Source organism: Podarcis liolepis (genome assembly GCF_965112155.1).
Source record: "Podarcis liolepis genome assembly, chromosome: 1".
Lineage (NCBI taxonomy): Eukaryota > Metazoa > Chordata > Lepidosauria > Squamata > Lacertidae > Podarcis > Podarcis liolepis.
Genome location: NC_139554.1, coordinates 116,786,320 through 116,808,272, shown reverse-complemented (window position 1 = coordinate 116,808,272; position 21,953 = coordinate 116,786,320). Strand labels below are relative to the sequence as shown.

General features: G+C 43.8%; 1 protein-coding gene across 2 annotated transcripts in view; it reads left to right on the top strand.

Moving 5' to 3' along the window:
* The window catches only part of RAPGEF4 (Rap guanine nucleotide exchange factor 4), a 166,137-nt gene that overhangs the window by 22,616 nt on the left and 121,568 nt on the right, over positions 1–21,953 (top strand). For both annotated transcript variants that reach the window (XM_083467925.1, XM_083467926.1), the window contains exon 4: positions 5,320–5,466. In XM_083467925.1, coding sequence (XP_083324051.1) covers positions 5,320–5,466 — 147 coding nt within the window. The remainder of the gene's footprint in view (positions 1–5,319; positions 5,467–21,953) is intronic.

Sequence of the window (21,953 nt, the reverse complement as noted above, 5' to 3'; positions counted from 1 at the left end):
TTTGTAGGTTGCTGTAAAGTTAAAGGGACCCCTGACCATTAGGTCCAGTCCTGGCCGACTCTGGGGTTGCGGCGCTCATCTCGCTTTACTAGCCGAGGGAGCTGGCGTACAGCTTCCGGGTCATGTGGCCAACATGACAAAGCCGCTTCTGGCGAACCAGAGCAGGGCACGGAAACGCCGTTTACCTTCCCGCCGGAGCGGTACCTATTTATCTGCTTGCACTTTGACGTGCTTCTGAACTGCTAAGTGGGCAGGATTGGCTTCCGATTGCGCAGACATGCCGGAAACAATAGCAGAAGCCCAGTGCCGGATATACGTATAAGCTAAACAAGCTACAGTATAGCTTTAGGGCCCCGCTCCCCCCCATATACTTCTTCTTAATTGTATTTCACTATTAATATACTACTTCTTAATTGTATTCTGGCGAGCCAGAGCAGCGCACGGAAACACCGTTTACCTTCCCGCTGAAGCGGTACCTATTTATCTACTTGCACTTTGACGTGCTTTCGAACTGCTAGGTTGGCAGGAGCAGGGACCGAGCAACGGGAGCTCACCCCGTCGCGGGGATTCGAACCGCCGACCTTCTGATTGGCAAGTCCTAGGCACTGTGGTTTAACCCTCAGGTTGCTGTAGGAAAGGGTATAAATGAATTATGTAGGATGGTTGTCATTGTTAGTCATACATTGAGTTCTGGCTGGACAAAACCCATAAATTAGAAAGTAAGAAGCTTAGCATCACATGCAAGGCACATTTATTGGGTGGGTGGGTGGGTATAATTTTCCTCAGTTTCTTAAATTTCACATACAGAGCTCCCTTATTTGCTAGTTTTAAATAGTTCTACAGTAAATCTCTTTTTAACCAGGTTTCAAGCTAATCATGGCTTGGATTGGCTCTCCAAGTTGGGGCTGGGCAGTATTGCTTCCAATCCTGTTTGGATAGTTGACTCCAGAAAGTGTTGCTGGGGACCCTTCACTGTGAGGTTCCATGGGGTTTAATCTTGCATCCCATGCTGTTTGAAATGACACGCAATTAAAGCATTGTGATCATCCTCTGACCTAATAAACCTAATACAGTCATACCTTGGTTTTCGAACAGAATGTGTACCGGAAGTCCGTTCAACTTCCGAAATGTTCGGAAACCAAGGCGCAGCTTCTGATTGGCTTCCGATTGCGCAGGCACGTCGGAAACAATAACAGAAGCCCAGTGCCGGATATATGTATAAGCTAAACAAGCTACTGTATAGCTTAGGGCCCCGCTCTCTTGGCCCCCCCCCCAATATACTTCTTCTTAATTGTATTTCAGTTCAACAATTACCGTATTTTTCGCTCTATAAGACGCACCAGACCACAAGATGCACCTGGTTTTTGGAGGAGGAAAACAAGAAAAAAAATATTCTGAATCTCAGAAGCCAGAACAGCAAGAGGGATCGCTGCGCAGTGAAAGCAGCAATCCCTCTTGCTGTTCTGGCTTCTGGGATAGCTGCACAGCCTGCATTCGCTCCATAAGACACACACACATTTCCTCTTACTTTTTAGGAGGGAAAAGGTGAGTCTTATAGAGCAAAAAATACGGTACTTTGATAAAATACATATTTTGTTAGGTGCAAATGGCTTTATATAACTATTAGGTCCATAAATTACCAGATAGCATATATTCAACACAAAAAACAGTGACAATTTGTTATTGACAAAGGACAGCTGGACATATAAAGGACCCCATTACCTTCAGTAGCTTAGGGCCTCATCAAACCTAAATCCGGCCCTGCAGAAGCCGCATCAGACGTTTGGCTTCCAAAAAAAGTTCAAAAACCAGAACACTCACTTCCGGGTTTCGATTGTTCGGGAGCTGAAACGTACGAGTACCAAGGTGTTTGACAAGCAAGGCACGACTGTATGCTATTCTACAAACTGTACAAGTCAGCCTACAACATTCATATTAGAGTTTGCAGTAAGGATCATATCCAGGGTGCTTGCTGGAACCTGATAGCTCGTGCAAGATCACCGACAATGAAACAAACAGAAAAATACCTGACTTTATAAGCATAAAATAACTACACTTACCTGCTGCTATGAATAATTTTGCAAATGAACATTACAAAACGAACATTACAAAACTGGGTGATACGGTTTTTATTTATTTATTTGAGCTCAAGGCCTCCTCTTGAAACCACAACACTGACCTTTTAAAACCAAAAGGTGCCTGTAGGATTTGAGGCATTCAGGTGTGCTATGTACCGTATTTTTCGCTCTATAGGATGCACGGGACCATGGGAGGGGGAGAACGGGAGCGGAATTCTCCCCCTCTCTGCTCAGCGTCCCTTCAGCGAAGCGGCAGGCGAAACGGAGCCCCTTCCATTTTTCCTCCTGCTTCGCTGAAGGGGCGCTGCGCAGAGAGGGAAAACTGTGCAGCGCCTCTCCAGCAAAGCCTGGAGAGCAAGAGGGATCGGTGTACACCGATCCCCCTCTCACTCTCCAGGCTTCAGGCGGGAACTCCTGCTGCGCTCCGAAGGCTTGCGGATAGCTGCCTGAAGCCCCCAGAGCGCAGCGGGAGTTCCCTGCGCTCCGGGGGCTTCAGACGGCCTCAGTGAAAGCAATGTGAAGCCTCCGGAGCGCGGCGGGGGGGGGAGCTCTCCCTCTGCCCTTTGGAAGCTTCGCGTTGCTATCGCTGAAGCCAAGGAGCCGGCATTCGCTCCATAAGATGCACACACGTTTCCCCTTAATTTTTGAAGGGGAAAAAGTGCGTCTTATAGAGCGAAAAATACGGTAATGCAGGTTTGAGATTCGTGATGTGAACTTCACGCTTTGCCAGAATAGCAAATCTGTAGGTTGCAAAACAAACACACCTTTCAGTACGTGTGTGTGTGTGTGTGTTTCTAAAGTGCTTGCCTTCTTTTTAGATGGTTCTGTGGCTGACCCAGCCATCCTGTTGCACCCAGGAGTGGGGATCCCCTGCAGCTTCTGGGGTTGCAGGCGGGTGGGGAGGGGGAAGCGTAGAGCAAGGCATCTGATAACATTCTCAAAGCCAATCCATGGGAACAGCGGGGGTTCTTTGGGAGCCATGTTAACCAGTCTATAATAGGCCCCAGGTGCCCCATTTTCCCAAGGATGGTAGATGCAGAAACAGGGACTAGAAAGAAATTAGGACTCTGAAGTCTAGGGTATCGAATAGGCTTGCTTCCTGACCGAAGCAGATTTTGTCTTAAGCCCCTTCTTTCCTAAAACCTCAGATTCTTTTTCTTTGATATATGAACCCAGTTTCCCCCCTCTCCACTTCTCCATCCTGCTCTGTTACTTTCTAAATGGAAACTTTGATTTATGTCACCAGGTTCATGGATGGTAAAATAACAAGAAATTACGGACTTTCCTGTGTTGTTTACTGTTTCCTTTTTTTAAAAAAAAAAGAGGTTTTCTTAGAGAAGAGAGAATTTGAGATTCTTACATCTTTTTTCCAGGAAGAAGGAAGGCAGAATAAAAAAAAGCTTAGATGTTGTCGAGAGCAGGAACATCCCTACCTCAGTTGAAACTGAGCGATATGTTGAATTCGTCTACCCTGAGTGAATCCTGTACATCTAATTTATCTTTGTTTTTGAACTGTGAATTCCCCTCTTCAGACAAAAGCAGAGAATTGGTTGTCAGCCTTATGATGAATACTATCAGGGATAGACAGTAAAGGTTATTTCTCTTAATAAACCTTATCTGAGTATGTTGCTTTATAACTGTAGGTTATGCTCTCGACCGCAAAGATCAAAACTATTGTTAAAAGCTATATATAGGTGCTGGCTTAGGGTTGACAGCAGCTGCCCCTTCTCTTAGCTCTGCTGCTATAGCTTGTAACATCATTATGGTATATAGGAATTTAAGCAGGGGAGGGTTTTCCAGGTGCTTTTCATTCTTAATTTCTGTATGTCAGGTGCTGTTCATAGCACAGCAACAAGGGTGGCCAGCCAACCTAGCCAGGAATTGGACATGCATATAAGCTGTTCGGTCTGATCTGAAACACCCACTGTTTGCCTAATCTGAAAGTATTTGAGGGTTGACAATGGCAGAACTTAAATTATGATAGGAAAAGGTGGGGTGAAATCCCTAAGTTTCACTTCTTGAGATTACCCCCCAGGTATATCCATATTGTGTTCTTTCTAAAAGCTAGCCATATTGTGTTCAGCTTTCTAAGGGCCACTATCAGGGTGGATTTGATTTCACAATTTAAATCGCTAGTCATTAAGACTTGATTTAATTAATTAATTAATTAATTAATTTTTCAGAAAGAATTGCCTTTGATGATATAATCTTAATGTTTACAACCAGATGAAGGTTTCATTTTTGGAATAATAAATTTTCAGAGTAGTTTTTACAGTTCTATCAAAAATTACTGATTTGGTTATGCTTTTAGAAATACATAGACAGATAGTTATGAAATTATTGTGAGGTTCAATAAGCCAGCTGTTTATATTTGGATAACTTTTCTGCTGTACTTTATTGGAAGGAGAAGAATAACCATTTACTTAATAACAGTTTAAACAATTTATTAAATTAAACAATAACATTATAGCATATGTATCCATGTTTGTTAACTGATGTGGTTAAATGGTGCTTTTTTTAGACTGAGTTTTAGCACACATGAAAAACTTAAAACAAATCCTTATTTCCTGAAGAATAGCCTTTGGACTATAATGTAACTTAAATAGAAAACTAGAAAGATTTTTCCTCCAAAAGCATTTTATTTTAAAAATCCAATTTAAATTTTTAAAAAATCTGATTTGATTTTTTAAAAAATCTGATTTAAATTTTTAAAAATCTTATTTTTAAAATATTTTTTATTTCATTGATTTTTATCCCCCCTGGCCACATATGGTGGATGTCACAAAAGGTAGCAAGATGAGGACCCCCCCCCCGGTCCTCCCTTCTAATTTGAGCACTGGGCGGTGGTGATAGAAAGCTATTCTCTCATAGGCAAAAATCTCTATGATTTGCATTGGGCAGACAAAATACAGGTTCATTCTGATCCTGAGCTTTGGTTCAAATGAAGAAACGGTTTTGCTAAAACCCCGCTCTGCTGTGCATGACTTAGACAGGCATAGGCAAACTCGGCCCTCCAGATGTTTTTTGAGACTACAATTCCCATCATCCCTGTCCACTGGTCCTGTTAGCTAGGGATGATGGGAGTTGTAGTCCCAAAACATCTGAAGGGCCGAGTTTGCCTATGCCTGACTTGGAATATCTGTTTACAAGCGAAGGCTGCTGCAATTTTTTTAACAGGTCTGTGGCGTTAAACCCTCCAGAACCTAAAGGCTTATAAGTTCATGTCCCTTGAACTTCACAGGATGCTGTGACAATATGCACATTGGGAATAGGAACAGCTTTCGGAGAGTCAATTTTGGATAACACCCCTCGCCATGCCACTATTGTTACAAGGGAGAACAGCGAGCTGCTGCGGATTGAACAGAAGGATTTCAAGGCACTTTGGGAGGTAAGCTCAAAAGACTACTTGATGAATTATAACATAGGGGAGAAGACATGGAGCTTAAGGAGCCTAGCTGTGTTATTAGATGTCTGTGGAATGCACAGGGAACCTTGACTAATACAGTGGTACCTTGGTTTAAGAACAACTTAGTTTATGAACAACTTGGATTAAGAACACTGCAAACCCGGAAGTAGTTGTTTTGGTTTGTGAACTTTGCCTTGGAATAAGAACATGTTTCGCTTCCTGTTGAGTGTGTTCCATTTGTAAATTGAGTCCCCTGCTGCTATGGGAAAGCACGCCTTGGTCTAAGGACGCTTTGGTTTTAAGAACAGACTTCCGGAACAGATTTAAATTCGTAAACCAAGGTACCACTGTCAAAATTTGTTGTTAGGCCGGCTCTGAAAGTATGTGTTTGTTACATAAAACAAGAATATATAACATACATACAGGTAATTGCTGAAAGAAAGTGACATATTTGTACCAATGTTATGAAACTTAACAGGTTGTAACATACTAGTTCATAATGTGGAAAAATATATATATGGTTGCCCTTTCTTAAAAAAACAACCACCAATGGCCATTTCTTCATATAGTTGTCTGTTTGTGTACTGTTGTTAACATCACATAAAATAAATCGGTTCAGTCATTAAAGCAATCTCCCATTTTCTCTTGAGCCCTAAGAAATTACTGAATTTTTGTAGTTTTATCAGCGCCTGCTCCACTCAGGCCTCAATTGCACTCACCTCTAAGCCGAAACATGGCTTAGCAAGAGTGAACAGCCAGGGCAGAAATCACAGCCTCTCTGCTCGTCCCTTGGTCCTGACTTGCTACCCAGAGCTAAGCCATGGTTTGGCTTAGCATTACATCCAAACCATGGTTTGCGGTTTGGCTCCCCTCCCGCTGCCAACAAGCCTTGAACCGTAAGCCAGAATAAACTTCGATTACAGCTTGTGGTTTATTGGGAGAGAAACAAACCATGGGTCTGGGTTTCCGATGTAACAATAAACTGAACAATGGCTTAGCTCTGGGTAGCACGGGGGTAGCAGGACCAGGAGAGGAACAAAGCAGCCATGGCTTTTGCTCTGGGTACCTGTATGCTTGCTCATCCTTGCTTAACCATGGGTTGGCTTTTAGTGTTGCGTCCAAACTGGACCATATTTTTGCTGCCATCCATGAATCAAATATTTATTTTAAATCCACTGATACTAGTTTTCCTTTAGTTTATGATAACGAGGAGGAAGATTTTGAATTTGTTTGTTGCTTTTTACAATAAGCAAAATTTAAAATGCAAAAATGCCGCTAACAGAGCGCAGTGGAAGCATATGTAACGTTAGGTAACCAAATAAGATGAAATTATGTGGTTTTAAGAAATTTTGCAGAGGTGTAGCTATTTTATCTCCCCACTCACGCACCCTAGTTTGCTAACTGGTGTTTCCTATGAACATTCCATGACATAGTTTTTCGTTTTAATTAGCTAGCTTTCCATACTTAATTTGCTGAAATGAAAATGGCTTTGTATTAAACAAAGGGCGGCCGAAAGCGGCCCAGCGGCACCAAAAGAGGTAGGGAGAGGAGATTCAAGCGCGCGCGTCAGCTGATGCGCGCGTCAGCTTGTTAACTTTTAAAAGGAAGCCGCAAAGGAAGCGACGGCCGAGTGCCTCTAATTGCCGCTGTGTCCCAGGGAAGGCACGGGAAGCACCACGCTAAACTAAGACAGAAACAAAATGCGGCGAACGCAGAGGTTCAGTACCCACCGCCCACACACTCAGCTCTAACACGACAATAAAGGGTGAAAGAAAACAACGCAGATACTTCCCTGGCTTCAGCGGGTTCTCAAGGAGCTGACTCGCGAGGGGCGAAGGAAGGAAGAATGAGGCCACGCCCCCTGCTAGCCGGAGCTCGAGCCCCGACCACAACCCCTCCCCTCCCCTTCGGGGAGGAGAGTCTTTGCTGAAATGAAAATGGCTTTGTATTAAACACCGGTAGTGTCTAAACGGCCTTTTATCTGCAACATGACTTTTTATTTGGCAAACTTTGCTTTTCTTCTGTTGCGCTGCCCCAGAAGTATGGGTGCCGCTAACTATTTCTCATGTTGTGGGGAGAATCCTGATGCCAGGCCTTTGTTGAAGTTTAGAATTGGCAGTAAGATGAAATTAATGAAATTGAGAGTACATGGGTGAGAAACCGTTGAAGCTCTTGCTGCTTTTAATTAGTCACGTCTTCATGCTCAATAAGCATCATTCATGTGTTGACGTACTAATCTGGCAGGCATTTCGGAGAAAGCACTTTCAAGGTTTTAAAATGTGACCTAAAAAGTACTGGGAAAGGCATATTTGTGTCTCACTAAGAGCTGCATAGCCTGTAGGCCTTACATCATCGAGAAGGGACTCTTGCTTTACATGGGATTCCATAGAAGCGATAACAGTCTACTTTTTACCTGTCAGGCTATACGATACAGAACCAAAAATCTATTATCAATCCATTGTTGCTCAGTTTTGGGAAAGGTTACTTAATGTGCATGAGGCCATGTACCTGATAGCATCTTAGCCCTAGGTGCAAGAAATCAGAGTTTGACACTAATTCCCTGGCCAACATTGGATGTCAGTTTGTGGAAAGAGACTTGGCCTTTTGGCTCTAGGTATATTTAGACAGCACCTGATTCTTGCGTCTTGTTCTTCAAAGGTCACCCTGCAGTAAGACTATGTGACAGCATCAGAACAAACACTCTCTACTGGTTTCTTTGCATTTTATTTAGCTCAAATTATACTTTCGTCTTTATAAATGCCGTATTGTCATGCTCTAGGTAGAAATTGCAAATGTTGCAGGTGGTATTCAACTAAATATGTGCCCTAGGTCAACGGGATTTCTTTCCCCCATCCCTGCACGTATTCTGCACCATCTCCAAAGCTGCTCCAAAGGCTTGAAGAACCCCCAGAACAAATTTAGAGGGCGTTGGGAGGAGGTTGAGAAGGGGAGAGAATGTTCCATTGCACAAGGAGAACTGGCAGAACATTCACCGTAATGCTATGTTGAATACAACCCTCAATGTCTGCTTGAGGAACTTAACCAATTGTAGAGGATAGTGGTTCAGTTCAGAACTATGAGAACTGGAATAAACGTTGAGCTTGCATGCTCCTGGTCACTTCTGGCTTATTTATTTAATTCATTATTTGTACAGTGGTACCTTGGGTTACATGCGCTTCAGGTTACATACGCTTCAGGTTACAGACTCAGCTAACCCAGAAATAGTGCTTCAGGTTAAGAACTTTGCTTCAGGATGAGAACAGAAATCATGCTCCGGCAGCGTGGCGGCAGCGGGAGGCCCCATTAGCTAAAGTGGTGCTTCAGGTTAAGAACAGTTTCAGGTTAAGAATGGACCTCCGGAACGAATTAAGTACTTAACCCAAGGTACCACTGTATTTGGCTTTTGAAAGGAGTACCCAAAGTGGCTCAAGTCCCTGATAAAATATGACTGGAGCAGACCTGGTGGTGTCTTCAGCTGCGCCCCCTCCCTTCCCCTCCTGAGTCTTTGCATAGGGCAGTTGTCCTTTTCGGCAAACCATAGTTTGCCATTGCATTTGAAATAACAAACCATAGTTTCATCTTAATGGTTTCCCTGCTATTAATTTTCAACATTATATCAAAACAACCAATATTATCCTTCTGGCAGCAATTATTAGCAAAAATAGCTGTCTCCTCCCGCATTGTCTACTTCTGTTTGAATAACACCCAGCCGATGAACATCTGCTTAGCCATGGATCATGTTCTTCCTCAGAGACATCTAGTTTTACAAAGGCAGCTGTTGAAGCAGCTTGTTAAAAAGTGAAACATTGGGTTTTAAGATGCCCGATCCCTTATCTGCAAACCACGAAGCTCTAAAACTGGTGAGCTCATGAATCCTTAGGCTTTTAATTTTTAAATTGCACCAAGTTTAGAACGACAGGCTGCTCTCTGCAGGCTTTGAAATTGGCTTCAAAGGAATACAAATCCGAACACAGTATTATTATGATGATGATGATGATGATGATTATTATTATTATCATTTAGATTTAGATTCCATCCTCCAGTCCAGAGGTTCATGATAGACTATAAAATGTATAACCAGTATAAAAGCCATGGGAAAAAATATCAAAAAACCCGAAGTACTAAAACAAAAAAGAACCAGAAATTACAAGCAGTCTAGCAACCAGTCTAAAAGCTCTCAACCACAATATACATAAAAGAGGAGCTTTTGACCGCTTGCTTTTGGGAAGAAAGGATGGCAGAAAATGAGTTTATTTGTACACATTGCAGGATGTTGCAGCCGCTCTGCTCACTCTGTGCCCATGCATTTTCCTTCAGTTCAATCACATAAATTCAGACAGGAAGGGAGTGAATCCACTAAGAGTTTTACTTATTTTTAGTGCTTAATTTCCGTAGTGTCCCTATGCATGGCTTGGAACTTCCCTGAAGTGACAGCAGAAAAAAACAAACACGTTTTCTCTTACGTGGAATAAACAAATAATAGTTTGGCACAATTGGAATCCGTGGATAAGAGCCTGTGTACAAGGCGTTACCAGAGTGTTTTCCAGGGAGTGATAAGAGCAAGTTTTCTTCCTTGGTTATTTGGAAAGAGATCACGACAGGACTTCGACGGTGGTCTGGCTCTTCCTTTTGGCTAGGTATAGTAGCAATGAACTGAGAGATTTGATAAGTGCTGCCATATCTCATTTTCTTTTGATTGTTATGTGTGTGTCTCTTGCTAAGCCGTAAATCTGAAAATTAAATTTCCTGAGCCAGCCTAAAAGCAACAACAACCCATAGCAGAAATGTGTGGCTTTTTTAAAAAAAACAACAACAAATTGCACGGTGCTGGAACGGTTACATAACATCAGATTCGAATGCTTTTTGAAAGGATCAGGAAGATTTCTTAAAACCAAAATACGATTAAAGGCCTTGACTCAAATATACCACTCATCTGAAGTCTAGATCCTTACGTACATAGCTTTTAAAGAGAATGCCAGTATTATACCTACATTTTTTAATATACACTAATGAGAATTCTGTTTGCAGCTCAGGAAGCAGATTAGACAGTACAGTTTAATAAGCTTTGTGATTGGAAGGATGAAGTCTACTCCACATTTCAAAAAATCCTGATATATTATGGTGGTGTCTAATGGCTACGGTGTTGCAGTGGTGCTGATGATGAAATGGACTTTTCGCTTATATTTGCATATATTTAAATTTGGATTTTTATAGTATTGTACCATGCCATGAGATTGGTGTCAACGAGGAATGGTTTAGAACTATACGAAACAAAGCCTAATTTCAGTCATGTATTTTAGATATTTGTCTAAACAGTACTAGGCACTTCAGCTGCTTTTGAAATGTTCTAGGGGATGTTTGTGTGTGTTTAATGATGCCGTTCCTGTTCCTGTGGATATTTGAAATGAATGACTCAAATGTACCGTACTGTTGACCATTTGACCATTTGTTTGATCATTAGCAGATTGGACATAGTATGTGTTAATGACAATTTAAATGCAACTAGAAGTAGCTACTTTACAACAGTAGCTGTGGTTTGAGGAGCAGTTGGAGTGCTGTGTCAGTAAAATATAACTTATATTTCCCCCTTATTTTTCTTCTTCTTCTTCTTCTTCTTCTTCTTCTTCTTCTTCCTTTCAAGCGTTGCACGTCAGCGAGTGTTTTACAGTTCATTTGCGAAAGAGATTAAACTTGATATAAGACCTGAAATATTGCAGTAAAAATTCAAGAGGAACTTTCGATTCTAAGGCTAGCCACTCGAAATTACTGGGTTGATTTATGGGGTGCTGTTTTGTCAGTTTATTACACAGTAATCAACTCCAGAGATCTTTGCTAGGATTTAGTGATTTCTCCCTAGGCAAGCCCTGTACAGATACAAAAACCAGAGAGTTAATAAAGTGAGGAATATTGGGTTTTATGGGATGATCATGTGATTTCAAGTAGTAAAGTGTTTAGAGACCCTCAGAAGCACTAAAAACACAGCCAAGAAGCAGGCAGCTGCTCTGTAGACACTTAACTGACACGCTCTGTGTAGACTGCTCTGATTCATCTATTTGTTGTTGTTGTTTAGTCGTGTCCGACTCTTTGTGACCCCATGGACCAGAGCACACCAGGCACTCCTGTCTTCCACTGCCTCCCACAGTTTGGTCAAACTCACGTTAGTAGTAGTAGTAGTAGTAGTAATAATAATAATAATAATAATAATAATAATAATATTATTATTATTTATACCCCACCCATCTGGTTGGGCTTCCCCAGCCACTCTGGGCGGCTTTCAACAAAATATTAAAATACAGTAATGCATCAAACATTAAAAGCTTCCCTAAACAGGGCTGCCTTCAGATGTCTTCTAAAGGTCTGGTAGTAGTTCTCTTTGACATCTGGTGGGAGGGCGTTCCACAGGGCGGGTGCCACTACCGAGAAGGCCCTCTGCCTGGTTCCCTGTAACTTGGCTTCTCGCAGTGAGGGAACCGCCAGAAGGCCCTCGGCGCTGGACCTCAGTGTCTGGGTAGAACGGTGGGGATGGAGACGCTCCTTCAGATATACTGGACCGAGGCCGTTTAGGGCTTTAAAGGTCAGCACCAACACTTTGAATTGTGCTCAGAAACGTACTTACGAAACATAGTAGCTTCGAGACCACTGTCCAACCATCTCGTCCTCTGTCGTCCCCTTCTCCTTGTGCCCTCAATCTTTCCCAACATCAGGGTCTTTTCCACCAATATGCCTTTTTTCTCCCTCTCTCTAAATGCAAAGTGGGTGGTGGGAGATCATGATGTTGCAGCCCAACAAAACTGATTGCATTCAGCAAAAACTAAACAGCTCACCTGCTGCTGTTGCTCCCATATTATAATAGGATTGCCACAGACTGCGAAAGAAAAAGGAGGGAAGCAGTCACTATTGTAGCGAGAAATACACCCAAACACACTGGATTTAAGCAAACAGAGACATACTTACCCTTTCCACACCATTTCACATAGAATCGGTCTGCAGGCCGGCCCTACTGTTCAGTAGAGCAAGGCAACCGTCTTCGGCTGCAGCTGTTGGGCATGGGGGGAGAGCAAACAACGATGAGACACAGTTGTTTGTGCCACACGGTCTACCCTGTATCCTTTAAGCTAGCCTGCTGCCCTTTGTTGGATGATGCTGTGTCATTTTCAGGATTTAACTGCCTTCCTGCTTGGCTCCTGTACGTGGAACCGGTGGTGGGAGGCATCTTGTCCTATGCCTCAGGCAGCAAAACGTTTTGGGCTTTGTTTGAATTGGTAGCAGGGGAAAGTGGAATTGTGCCCACTAGCCTCACCCGTACAACCTCATCTTGGTCCAAAAAAGCGTGAGCAGAGGAATCCGCTATAAAGCTGCAAATATGATGTTTTAAGTGCATTGTGCAAATGTGACACAAGATGGCAATGGTGAACTAATGGGAAATTCTATATATATTTTAAAAGTTGTTGTTTTTTTTAAAAACAAAACAAAACATTTTCACAGCATTTTTAAAAATATATGTCTAGATTCAGCCTGTGTCTACTCTGCATGCAGATTGAATTTTTATGTGCACAGGGTATGTAACACCTACGACTGAACTATTCAGACATCCGAGGGGCACAATGTTGATTGATAAGGAGAATTACTGTACAAAACGGGCTGGTGTCTTTGGTGACTGTAAGGTTGAAGTTTGGTTTGTTTGTTTGTTTTTTAAAAAAAAGAAAAATAGAGGCAGTTTGATAGTACCATTGCCACCCCCGGCACTTGATTACACTTTTTTTCCTGTCCTGGGGCAGCCTCTAAAAAAACCCTGGTTCTGTAGGTTCTATAGATTTGAGGAGTATGAAAAATGATTCTGAAGTTGCTGTGATTTTCATAACTTCAACAAGACACAATTTCTGATAAGCTTGGATTCAGTTATCCTGAGACAGATCTACAGCTAATCCATCGTTTCTATGGTGAGATGATGTGGGGTCTTGGGCTGCCATTTTATTATTTCTGTCGCATCTTCTGTTTTCCATGCTTTTTGTTCAGAGGTTTGTAGTTTTAGCAGGTATTCCTCTGCTGGTTGGATCTCCATTCCTCTGGAATTAGAAGCTGGCACACTGTCTACAACTTATTGCTGACAATTTTTTAAAGGGCGTCGTCAAAGTAGTGTAACTCTGAATGCTTTTAAGTATTTCTAATGTTTTATTTTTAGGAAATGATCTTTAGATGTAATCAGATTTTATGCAATCTCAGTGCACAATGTTGCACACAAGGTTTATTGATCTACTCTTAATGTTGTGCTTCTGGTGGATATTGCATTTTGTGACCGCTCCAACTGCAATACCTAGAGGAAATGTATATCTATGGCAATTTGCTCTGCAGAATGCGGTTCCACAGAAGGAATAGGAGCCTGTTAGATATTATTCACAATTTCACGAGCAACGAGCAACACATTTCCCCTTATACACCAGGAATTGGAAACCTGAGGCCTTCCAAATGTTGCTGTACTACAACTCAACAACTTTCACTTTTTGAAATATGGCAGCCCTAACTACAATATCCCTGGACCATTGGTCGTGCTGCTTTGGGCTGATGGGAACTGGAGTCCAATAACATCTGCAGGGCAACAGCTTCTTCAACCCCATAGTCGCCTTTGACTGGACATAACCATCCAGGGGTCCTTTACCTTTTTTTAACCTCATAAATTATGAAGGGAAATGGCTAGATTGGGGCTTTCAGGAGTATTGCACCAAAAAAATAAAGTGTGGTTGGAGGACATGCTTTGTTTGATCACAGTAGGGAGGCCTCTTTTTCAGCCTCTTAACAAATGTTAACATCATGAGTGTGCTGGTCCCATGGGTTACCCGAGAGGCGAGGTCCAAGTCCGGTCCGTGGTCAAGGGTGCAACGTGGAGGCAGTCCGTAGTAGCTGAAGCTGGGTGCAGGGCAGGGAGTCGGCTGAAGTCAGGAGCAGGCTTGCAAGCAGGGAGCCAGGGCGGTTCAGGAGCTCAGGCAGGAAAGCAGGACAGGGTTCAGGCAGGAACTAGCAACTAACAATGTTGTTCCCGCAACTTGGGACTGGGGCTGGCTGGCTTTTATCTGCCCTGAGGCATAGGGCAGCCCCGATCCTCTGGTGACTCGCTTCTCCTGGCCTGGAGGCGAGCACTCCTCCTGCGGGAACTTAGTTCCCTCCACCTCTCTGCCCTGAGCCTCTGCAGCTCAGGAGAGGCTGGAGGGTTACCAGACCCAGAGGCAACCTCAGCTTCCTCTGACAGGGCTGAGAGTGGAGCACCTGCAGGCAATGGGTCCTCCATCACCTCAGGAGCCAGAGCAGACTCAGCTGGTGCCTGCACCTGAGGATCCAGCACAGGTGAGGACCCTTCAGGCTCAAGCCCCAGCCCCGGCTCAGCTGGTTCTGGAGGCGGGGAATCCTGTGCAGGCTGGGATCCCTCAGGTTCAGCCTCCGAGTCCGAATCCCAGGCCATCACAATGAGATTGGACAGCTCCCACAAGACAAAAGGAAGAGAAATAGGAAGTTGCCTTATAGTGAGTCAGGCCATGGGTCCAATTCATTGACTGTCTCCATTGACCGGCAGCAGTTTCTCCAGGGTTTTGAGCAGAATTCTCCCCCTACCGGGAGATGGCAGGGATTAAATCTGGGACCTTTTCCTACTGAGCTGCAATCTTTCCCAATCAGGAAATGTAAGCAATAAGAACAAAAAAAAAACAAAAAACACCACACTCAGTAGCCCAGTCTTTAGCGCCAAAACTCCGCAAGAGGGTCAGGGAGAAGGCAAGGGAACTCCTCGAGTAAACTAGTCAATCCCGTAGGCTTCTCTTTTAGCTGTTCGGTTTAATCTGATAGGGATATTTAGGTTTTGACTAATCATGCGGAGCTCTGTGAGGCACGCCCCATGCTGAGTTTTTAATTAAAACGTAAAGCTTAGGGAGAGAACTCCAGGAAAGAAATTCTAATTCAGGACTCTCGGGGGTATATACAAGCTAAACCTGGTTATTTTAAGTCTAACAGTATACGCGCCGGGGAAATTTGTGTGGGACAAGATTGAAGAAAGGATTTTTAGCAGCTTGATTTTTTAAAAAAAGAAGTATAAACTGTTTAAACACGTGACTCTTCAGTCCTTTGATAGCTAAATCGATCCTGCGTAGTCTGCACAAACAGCAGATTGTGAGGGTGGATTGTACCCCTTCAGACTCCGGTGGAGAAATGTGTGTGAGTGTGTTTAAAAAAAACCTTAGCTTATTGAGGAAAAAGGATATTGCTCAGCCTACTTCTTGCTGGGCTTTCTACTTGGATGGAATTTGGCTTAGTGGTGGGTTTTTACCATACGAACCCCCGCTTGCAGTGAAATAGTCTGTCCTATTCTACTTCTTTAGGATTCTACAACATTCTGCTGCATACAAAGATCAAGCCTGCCTTAATTTCTTAATCCAGTGGAGCAGTGCATAGATGATAGATAGATAGATAGATGATAGATAGATAGATAGATGATAGATAGTATGGCGGATCCTCATTTTAAAATATGGCATCTCCTTACTTTGTTCTTAAACACATTTTGCAAAGCACAGCTGAAAACATAAAAATTGCATATTCTGTATTAGTTCTAGCTTTTTGATAATTGATTTTTCGTGACTGAGAAAAGATTGTGGCAAAATACATTGTTTGCATTTATGTCAGAAATGCTCATTTTTATTTTTATAATATTTGTTAGATTTGATCGAAACTTTGTGTTGTTTTTAACATGTGACTATTAGGAACATTGACTGCTCTTCTGAGAATAGCACGATAAGTGCTGTTGAAAACCTACACTTATATTTGTGGAATTTGCAGTTCACCCAGTCATGCTAATTCTCAAGGTCATGTGCGACTGAGGTTATTTCAGGGACTGAAATTTCTAATCTCTCAGCTACTGTTCCCATCTCACTCCCCTTGGCTTTTTTAAAAAACAAAAACAAATCTTGCTACCACAAAGGATTAATCTGCACGTACTGTACTTGTAGCGGCATAGTTTTGTCTTGTTTCAAGTAACTATTTCATTTTGTAATGGAAAATATTTTTTAAAATATACTGATAATGGTGGCTATTATAATATTTCATGCTTGGTTTAGGAAGTGTACTATATATACATATACAGTGGTACCTCAGAAGTGGAATGGAATCCGTTCCAGAAGTCCGTTCGACTTCCAAAACGTTCGGAAACCAAAGAGCACCTTCTGATTGGCTGCAGGAAGCTCCAGCAGCCAGTCGGAAGCCCCGTCGGACATTTGGCTTCCAAAAATAGTTTCCAAACCGGAACAGTCACTTCCGGGTTTGCGGCATTCGGGAGTCAAAACGTTCGAGAACTAAGCTGTTCGAAAACCAAGGTATATATGTTAAAGGGAATGTAAACTGACCAATTAATGTACATAACAACCAGCTATTATGCATATTCACCAGGCTTCATAGATAATGTGCACATAACGCTTCCATGGAGGGAGAATTGTGCACATGTTCCAGTCAATATGCAGACAACACGTTTGTAGGCCCCCTTAAGCATATTCCCAGTGCTCAAGTTTATCACCCTCCACACACAAGGTTAATAATAATAATTTATTATTTATACCCCGCCCATCTGGCTGAGTTTCCCCAGCCACTCTGGGCGGCTTCCAAAAGAATATTAAAATACTATAATACATCAAACATTAAAAGCTTCCCGAAACAGGGCTGCCTTCAGATGTCTTTTAAAAAGAAGATAGCTGCTTATTTTCTTCACATCTGAAGCGAGGGCGTTCCACAGGGCAGGCGCCACTACCAAGAAGGCCCTCTATTTGGTTCCCTGTAACCTCACTTCTTGCAATGAGGGAACCGCCAGAAGGCCTTCGGTGCTGGATCTCAGTGTCCGGGCAGAACGATGGGGGTGGAGACGCTCCTTCAGGTATACAGGACCGAGGCCGTTTAGGGCTTTAAAGGTCAGTACCAACACTTTGAATTGTGCTCGGAAACGTACTGGGAGCCAATGCAGATCTCTCAGGACCGGTGTTATGAGGTCCCGGCGGCCACTCCCAGTCACCAGTCTAGCTGCCGCATTCTGGATTAATTGCAGTTTCCGGGTCACCTTCAAAGGTAGCCCCACTTAGAGCGCATTGCAGTAGTCCAAGCGGGAGATACCTAGAGTATGCACCACTCTGGCAAGACAGTCCGCAGGCAGGCAGGTTTCAACCTGCGTACCAGGTGGAGCTGGTAGACAGCCGCCCTGGACACAGAATTAACCTGCGCCTCCATGGACAGCTGTGAGTCCAAAATGACTCCCAGGCTGCGCACCTGGTCCTTCAGGGGGCACAGTTACCCCATTCAAGACCAGGGAGTCCCCCACACCTGCCCGTCTCTTGTCCCGCCAAAACAGTACTTCAGTCTTGTCAGGATTCAACCTCAATCTGTTAGCCGCCACCCATCCTCCAACCGCTTCCAGGCACTCACACAGGACCTTCACTGCCTTCACTGGTTCTGATTTAAAAGAGAGGTAGAGAGGTTCTAAATTTTGTGGCGAGCACCTGTGAGCAGAATCTCTCATGTAGAAGTTCCTCCATCCCACACGAGGGATGCTGGAGCTGAGCGACAGGAGGGGGGAGGACAAGCATGTACCCACTCTCTCCTCCTGCAATCCTAGTTGTGGGGGGAGGGAGGGATGGGACCCCCCCGGACAGGGCTATAGATATCATGAAGCTTGAATTGCAAATCTCTTTGTGTGTGTGGTTTGCTGGCAGATCAGAGACTACGGTTTCCTTAGCCATGGTTTGGTATGATGTCTGAACTTAGCCAGGCATGTTATAGCTGTGATAGGCAGCAGCGGGAAGACAGTTTAAGAGGTGTAGGATGAGGGAAGCTGCGTTCGTGGGACCGGAGCGTTCTGCTTTCTATTTTGATGCATTAAAAAATGTACACTTGGAAAATAGCATGATTGGGAAAAAGAGCATGATGAGGCTAAGCAATCTTCTGTTCTAGTTCTGATTTTTGAGCTTCCGGTGCTGTAATTTTGACACAATATTTATCTGGAAATCCTTGCATAGTGGATGATGATATAAGGAAACAGACTGAGAAACAAAACTGTATCATTTAGGCTCCATCTTACTGATACCGCCGCCCACAAAAGCTTGTCAAAGGACTAGTCTATACAGTACTTGTACATGTAGAGAACTCCCCCCCCCCCATATCACCTACATAGCTTAGCTCCTTAGTTTGAAACTACAGGCAGAACAGGGGGGAAATTAAATTAATAAATTTCTTTTGGGAGCTTGGCTGGCCGAGAATTTTACACTTAATTTGTCCCCAGAGATAGTTCTCCTCTCGGCTTCTCTCGGTACTATTTAAGTCTCTAGCTCATTATAAAACTCTTTTCTCTGCACCTCTTTCAGATGGGTCAATTTCTCCATCTGTTTGAAGCCCGCAACAATTTCCAGAGTTTACATCTTCTGTTTGAGGGAAATCTCCATGAACTGAAGCTATGTTGTCAGGTTATCAGTTTGAAATTCTAATTTTAGAGCCTGTAAATTCTCAGTTGTTGTTCAGGTTCTTGGTAGTCCTTTGTTACCACCTTATTCTTCCATATTCTTTCTCTCACCTCAGGGCAGTACTACCTGGGTGCAGTTCCAACTGCCCCTCAAATCTGCTGCCGCTCACACCAAACTTATTTTAAAAGCGTAGGAAGCGTCTTCCCTTTCCTTTGCCAAAATAAAACCCCACAGTGTTTCAAATTCCACTTGCCCATGCGCTGCCTGGATCTTTTTCTCTCCTCACCACTTACAGGCCAAACAGCAGCTTTTAATGGGGTCTCGTCTGAAAAATATCACGAGGAGATGTTAGGCTCCCCCCACCTCAGCGCCCCATCATAATTGAAAAAAGATCGATACTTGTGTCAGCAAAATGGAGGCGTATAGGAATTGCTGAGACCGTTATCAGATCTATAGTGCAATGGAAGCAAGTATGGAAGCGAGTATATGCAGGTGGCACTGTGGTCTAAACCACTGAGCTTCTTGGGCTTGTTGATCGGAAGGTTAGCGGTTCGAGTCCCCGTGATGTGGTGAGCTCCCATTGCTCTGTCCCAGCTCCTGCCAGTGGCGTAGCGTGGGTTGTCAGCACCCGGGCAAGGCAAGTAATTTGCGCCCCCTAATCCGTGGATTTGCGCCCCCTAACCCATAGATTTGTGCCCCCTAACCCTAACGCCGATGTTGCGCCCGGTGTGGCCGGCACCCCCTGCACCCCCCACGCTACGCCACTGGCTCCTGCCCACCTAGCAGTTCGAAAGCATGCCAGTTCAAGTAGATAAATAGGTACCGCTGCGGCGGGAAGGTAGACAGCATTTCTGTGCACTCTGGTTTCCGTCATGTTGTTCCATTGCGCCAGAAGCAGTTTAGTCCTGCTGGCCACATGACCTGGAAAGCTGACTGTGGATGAACGCCGGCTTCCTCAGTCTGAAAGCGAGATGAGCGCTGCAACCCCATAGTCAGCTTTGACTGGACTTAACCGTCCAGGGGTCCTTTACCGTTACTTATATCACTATAACTGCCAGGACTTCCCCAGAGAATTGTGGGAATTGTAGTTTAATGGTCAGAATTCTGTTAAAAATCCCTAGTCCAGCCCCTGCTGCCTTGACACTTCTGTTTTTCGTAGCATCATTCATGTTTACAGTATCTCCGTTAGCAACCATGATGTGTTCTCCAGCTCCAAACAGCACTCTTCATCCCGTTGATCCTATTGGATGACCATGATTCGCTTTCAAAAAAACCCTGATGTTTACATAGTTACGATTAAAAAAACCAAAATAAAATGCAACAGTGCGTCGCGATGGGGAGGTCTGCACTGCTTTCCACGCTTCAGCCTTGACTCATGCTGCCTCCAGAGAAGGATGAGAAAATAAAATGATGCTAGCACCATTACTGTTAATGGAATGCAAACAAACAAGAACATCTTAAGAAAAGAGGGTTCACCTCGATATCCATTGCATCAATTCAAGAGCTAACGCTCTTGGATGAAATGCGTATGTATGAAAAGTAAGAACGCACCCCAAGGACAATGGGCGCTATGCCATTGGCTTACTGCTGGAGGTACCACTTTTTATTTTTATTAATATTTTATTAGAACAATTCCATTTATAAAAAGAGAGTGAGAAAAGTGAATGAGATTGAAAAGAAATAAATACTGTTACATTACGATATATTAATATACAGGTGTGCATATTCTTATTATCCTAATGCACATATAACCTTATATCACGTGTCCTTGTGTTTTCATTCCACGATGCGGGGATTGGGTCCTTGAACCACAAAGACTCTCCTCCTGCAAGAGAGGGGAGTGGTTGTGGTCGGGAGCCGGACTCCGCCTCAAGCAGGGGGCGTTAGCCCCCCGCCTCCCACTCACCTGGCTGGCGCCCACGCCCATGGGCAGGCACCCAACCAGGTGCCTGCGAGGGGGCGTGTATAGCAGCCTAAATTGCTGGGGCGCCAGCCTCCCGGCCTCACTTTTTGTCATCCCGTCGCGAGTCACCCACCCTCCACTCCCTTTGAGCTCAGGCCTTGCTGTGGACCTTAGGTTGGTCGCCCTGGTTGTCTGGGGGGCCTGGTAGGAATTTTTCCATTTGGCATTAGGCTTTTTGGTTTTTTCGCCTACCTCGTAGCAATCGCCACAACTTTCGTGGTATTGGTGGGTAGGTTAGGCATTGGAATAATGTGTTGTGGTGTGTCGAAGGGCTAGGTGTGGCCATCGCCTACGCCTTCAATTTTTGGGTATTCCATTAAAGGAATCCGGCGGTCGTGTATTCTGTCCGATGCCTGCTTGGCAGGAGGCCATGGCACGACCCTTGGTGACATCAGGGGAGAGCTTATAGTTGGATTAGCATCAACAGGCTCCACCTACTGGTGAATAAACCCCCCTGTTTTAGACTCACCCCTCTCTGAGGGGCTGGAGTCAGCTGACGTAATCCAATGCCTAAGCCAATACCTTTTCACTTTGCTGTAATGAATAAAGTTGTGGCCTTTTCTTGCCCATTAAACTTATATCACATGTCCTTGTGTTTTCATTCAACGATGCGGGGATCGGGTCCTCAAACCACAATGTTGACATGTCAAGCCATTGATTAAGGGGAATCGTATCTCTATTCTTCCTTAATGATGGCCCTACCTCTGTGGCAGACTTCACATGTTACGTTAAGTGCTGTTATCACTGGAAAAAAGGGTATCGGGAATAATTGGCTTTTTAAAATCTCATGCATTTTTATACGGCCCTTCATTGTATCAGATGTCAGGGTGGTGTGTACAGCTTGGGAGAAATACCACCAGCAGCCCAAACAGGAAAACAGCTGTTAAAGCTTTGAGACAGACTAAAACTTCTCCAGTTCTTAGCATAGCAGGTATGTTATCTGAATATATGAATTTGGGATGGGAGGAGATAAAAACTACCACAGGGGTTCTCCTCACCTGTCACAGCCAGTTGGTGACCCACAAGATAAT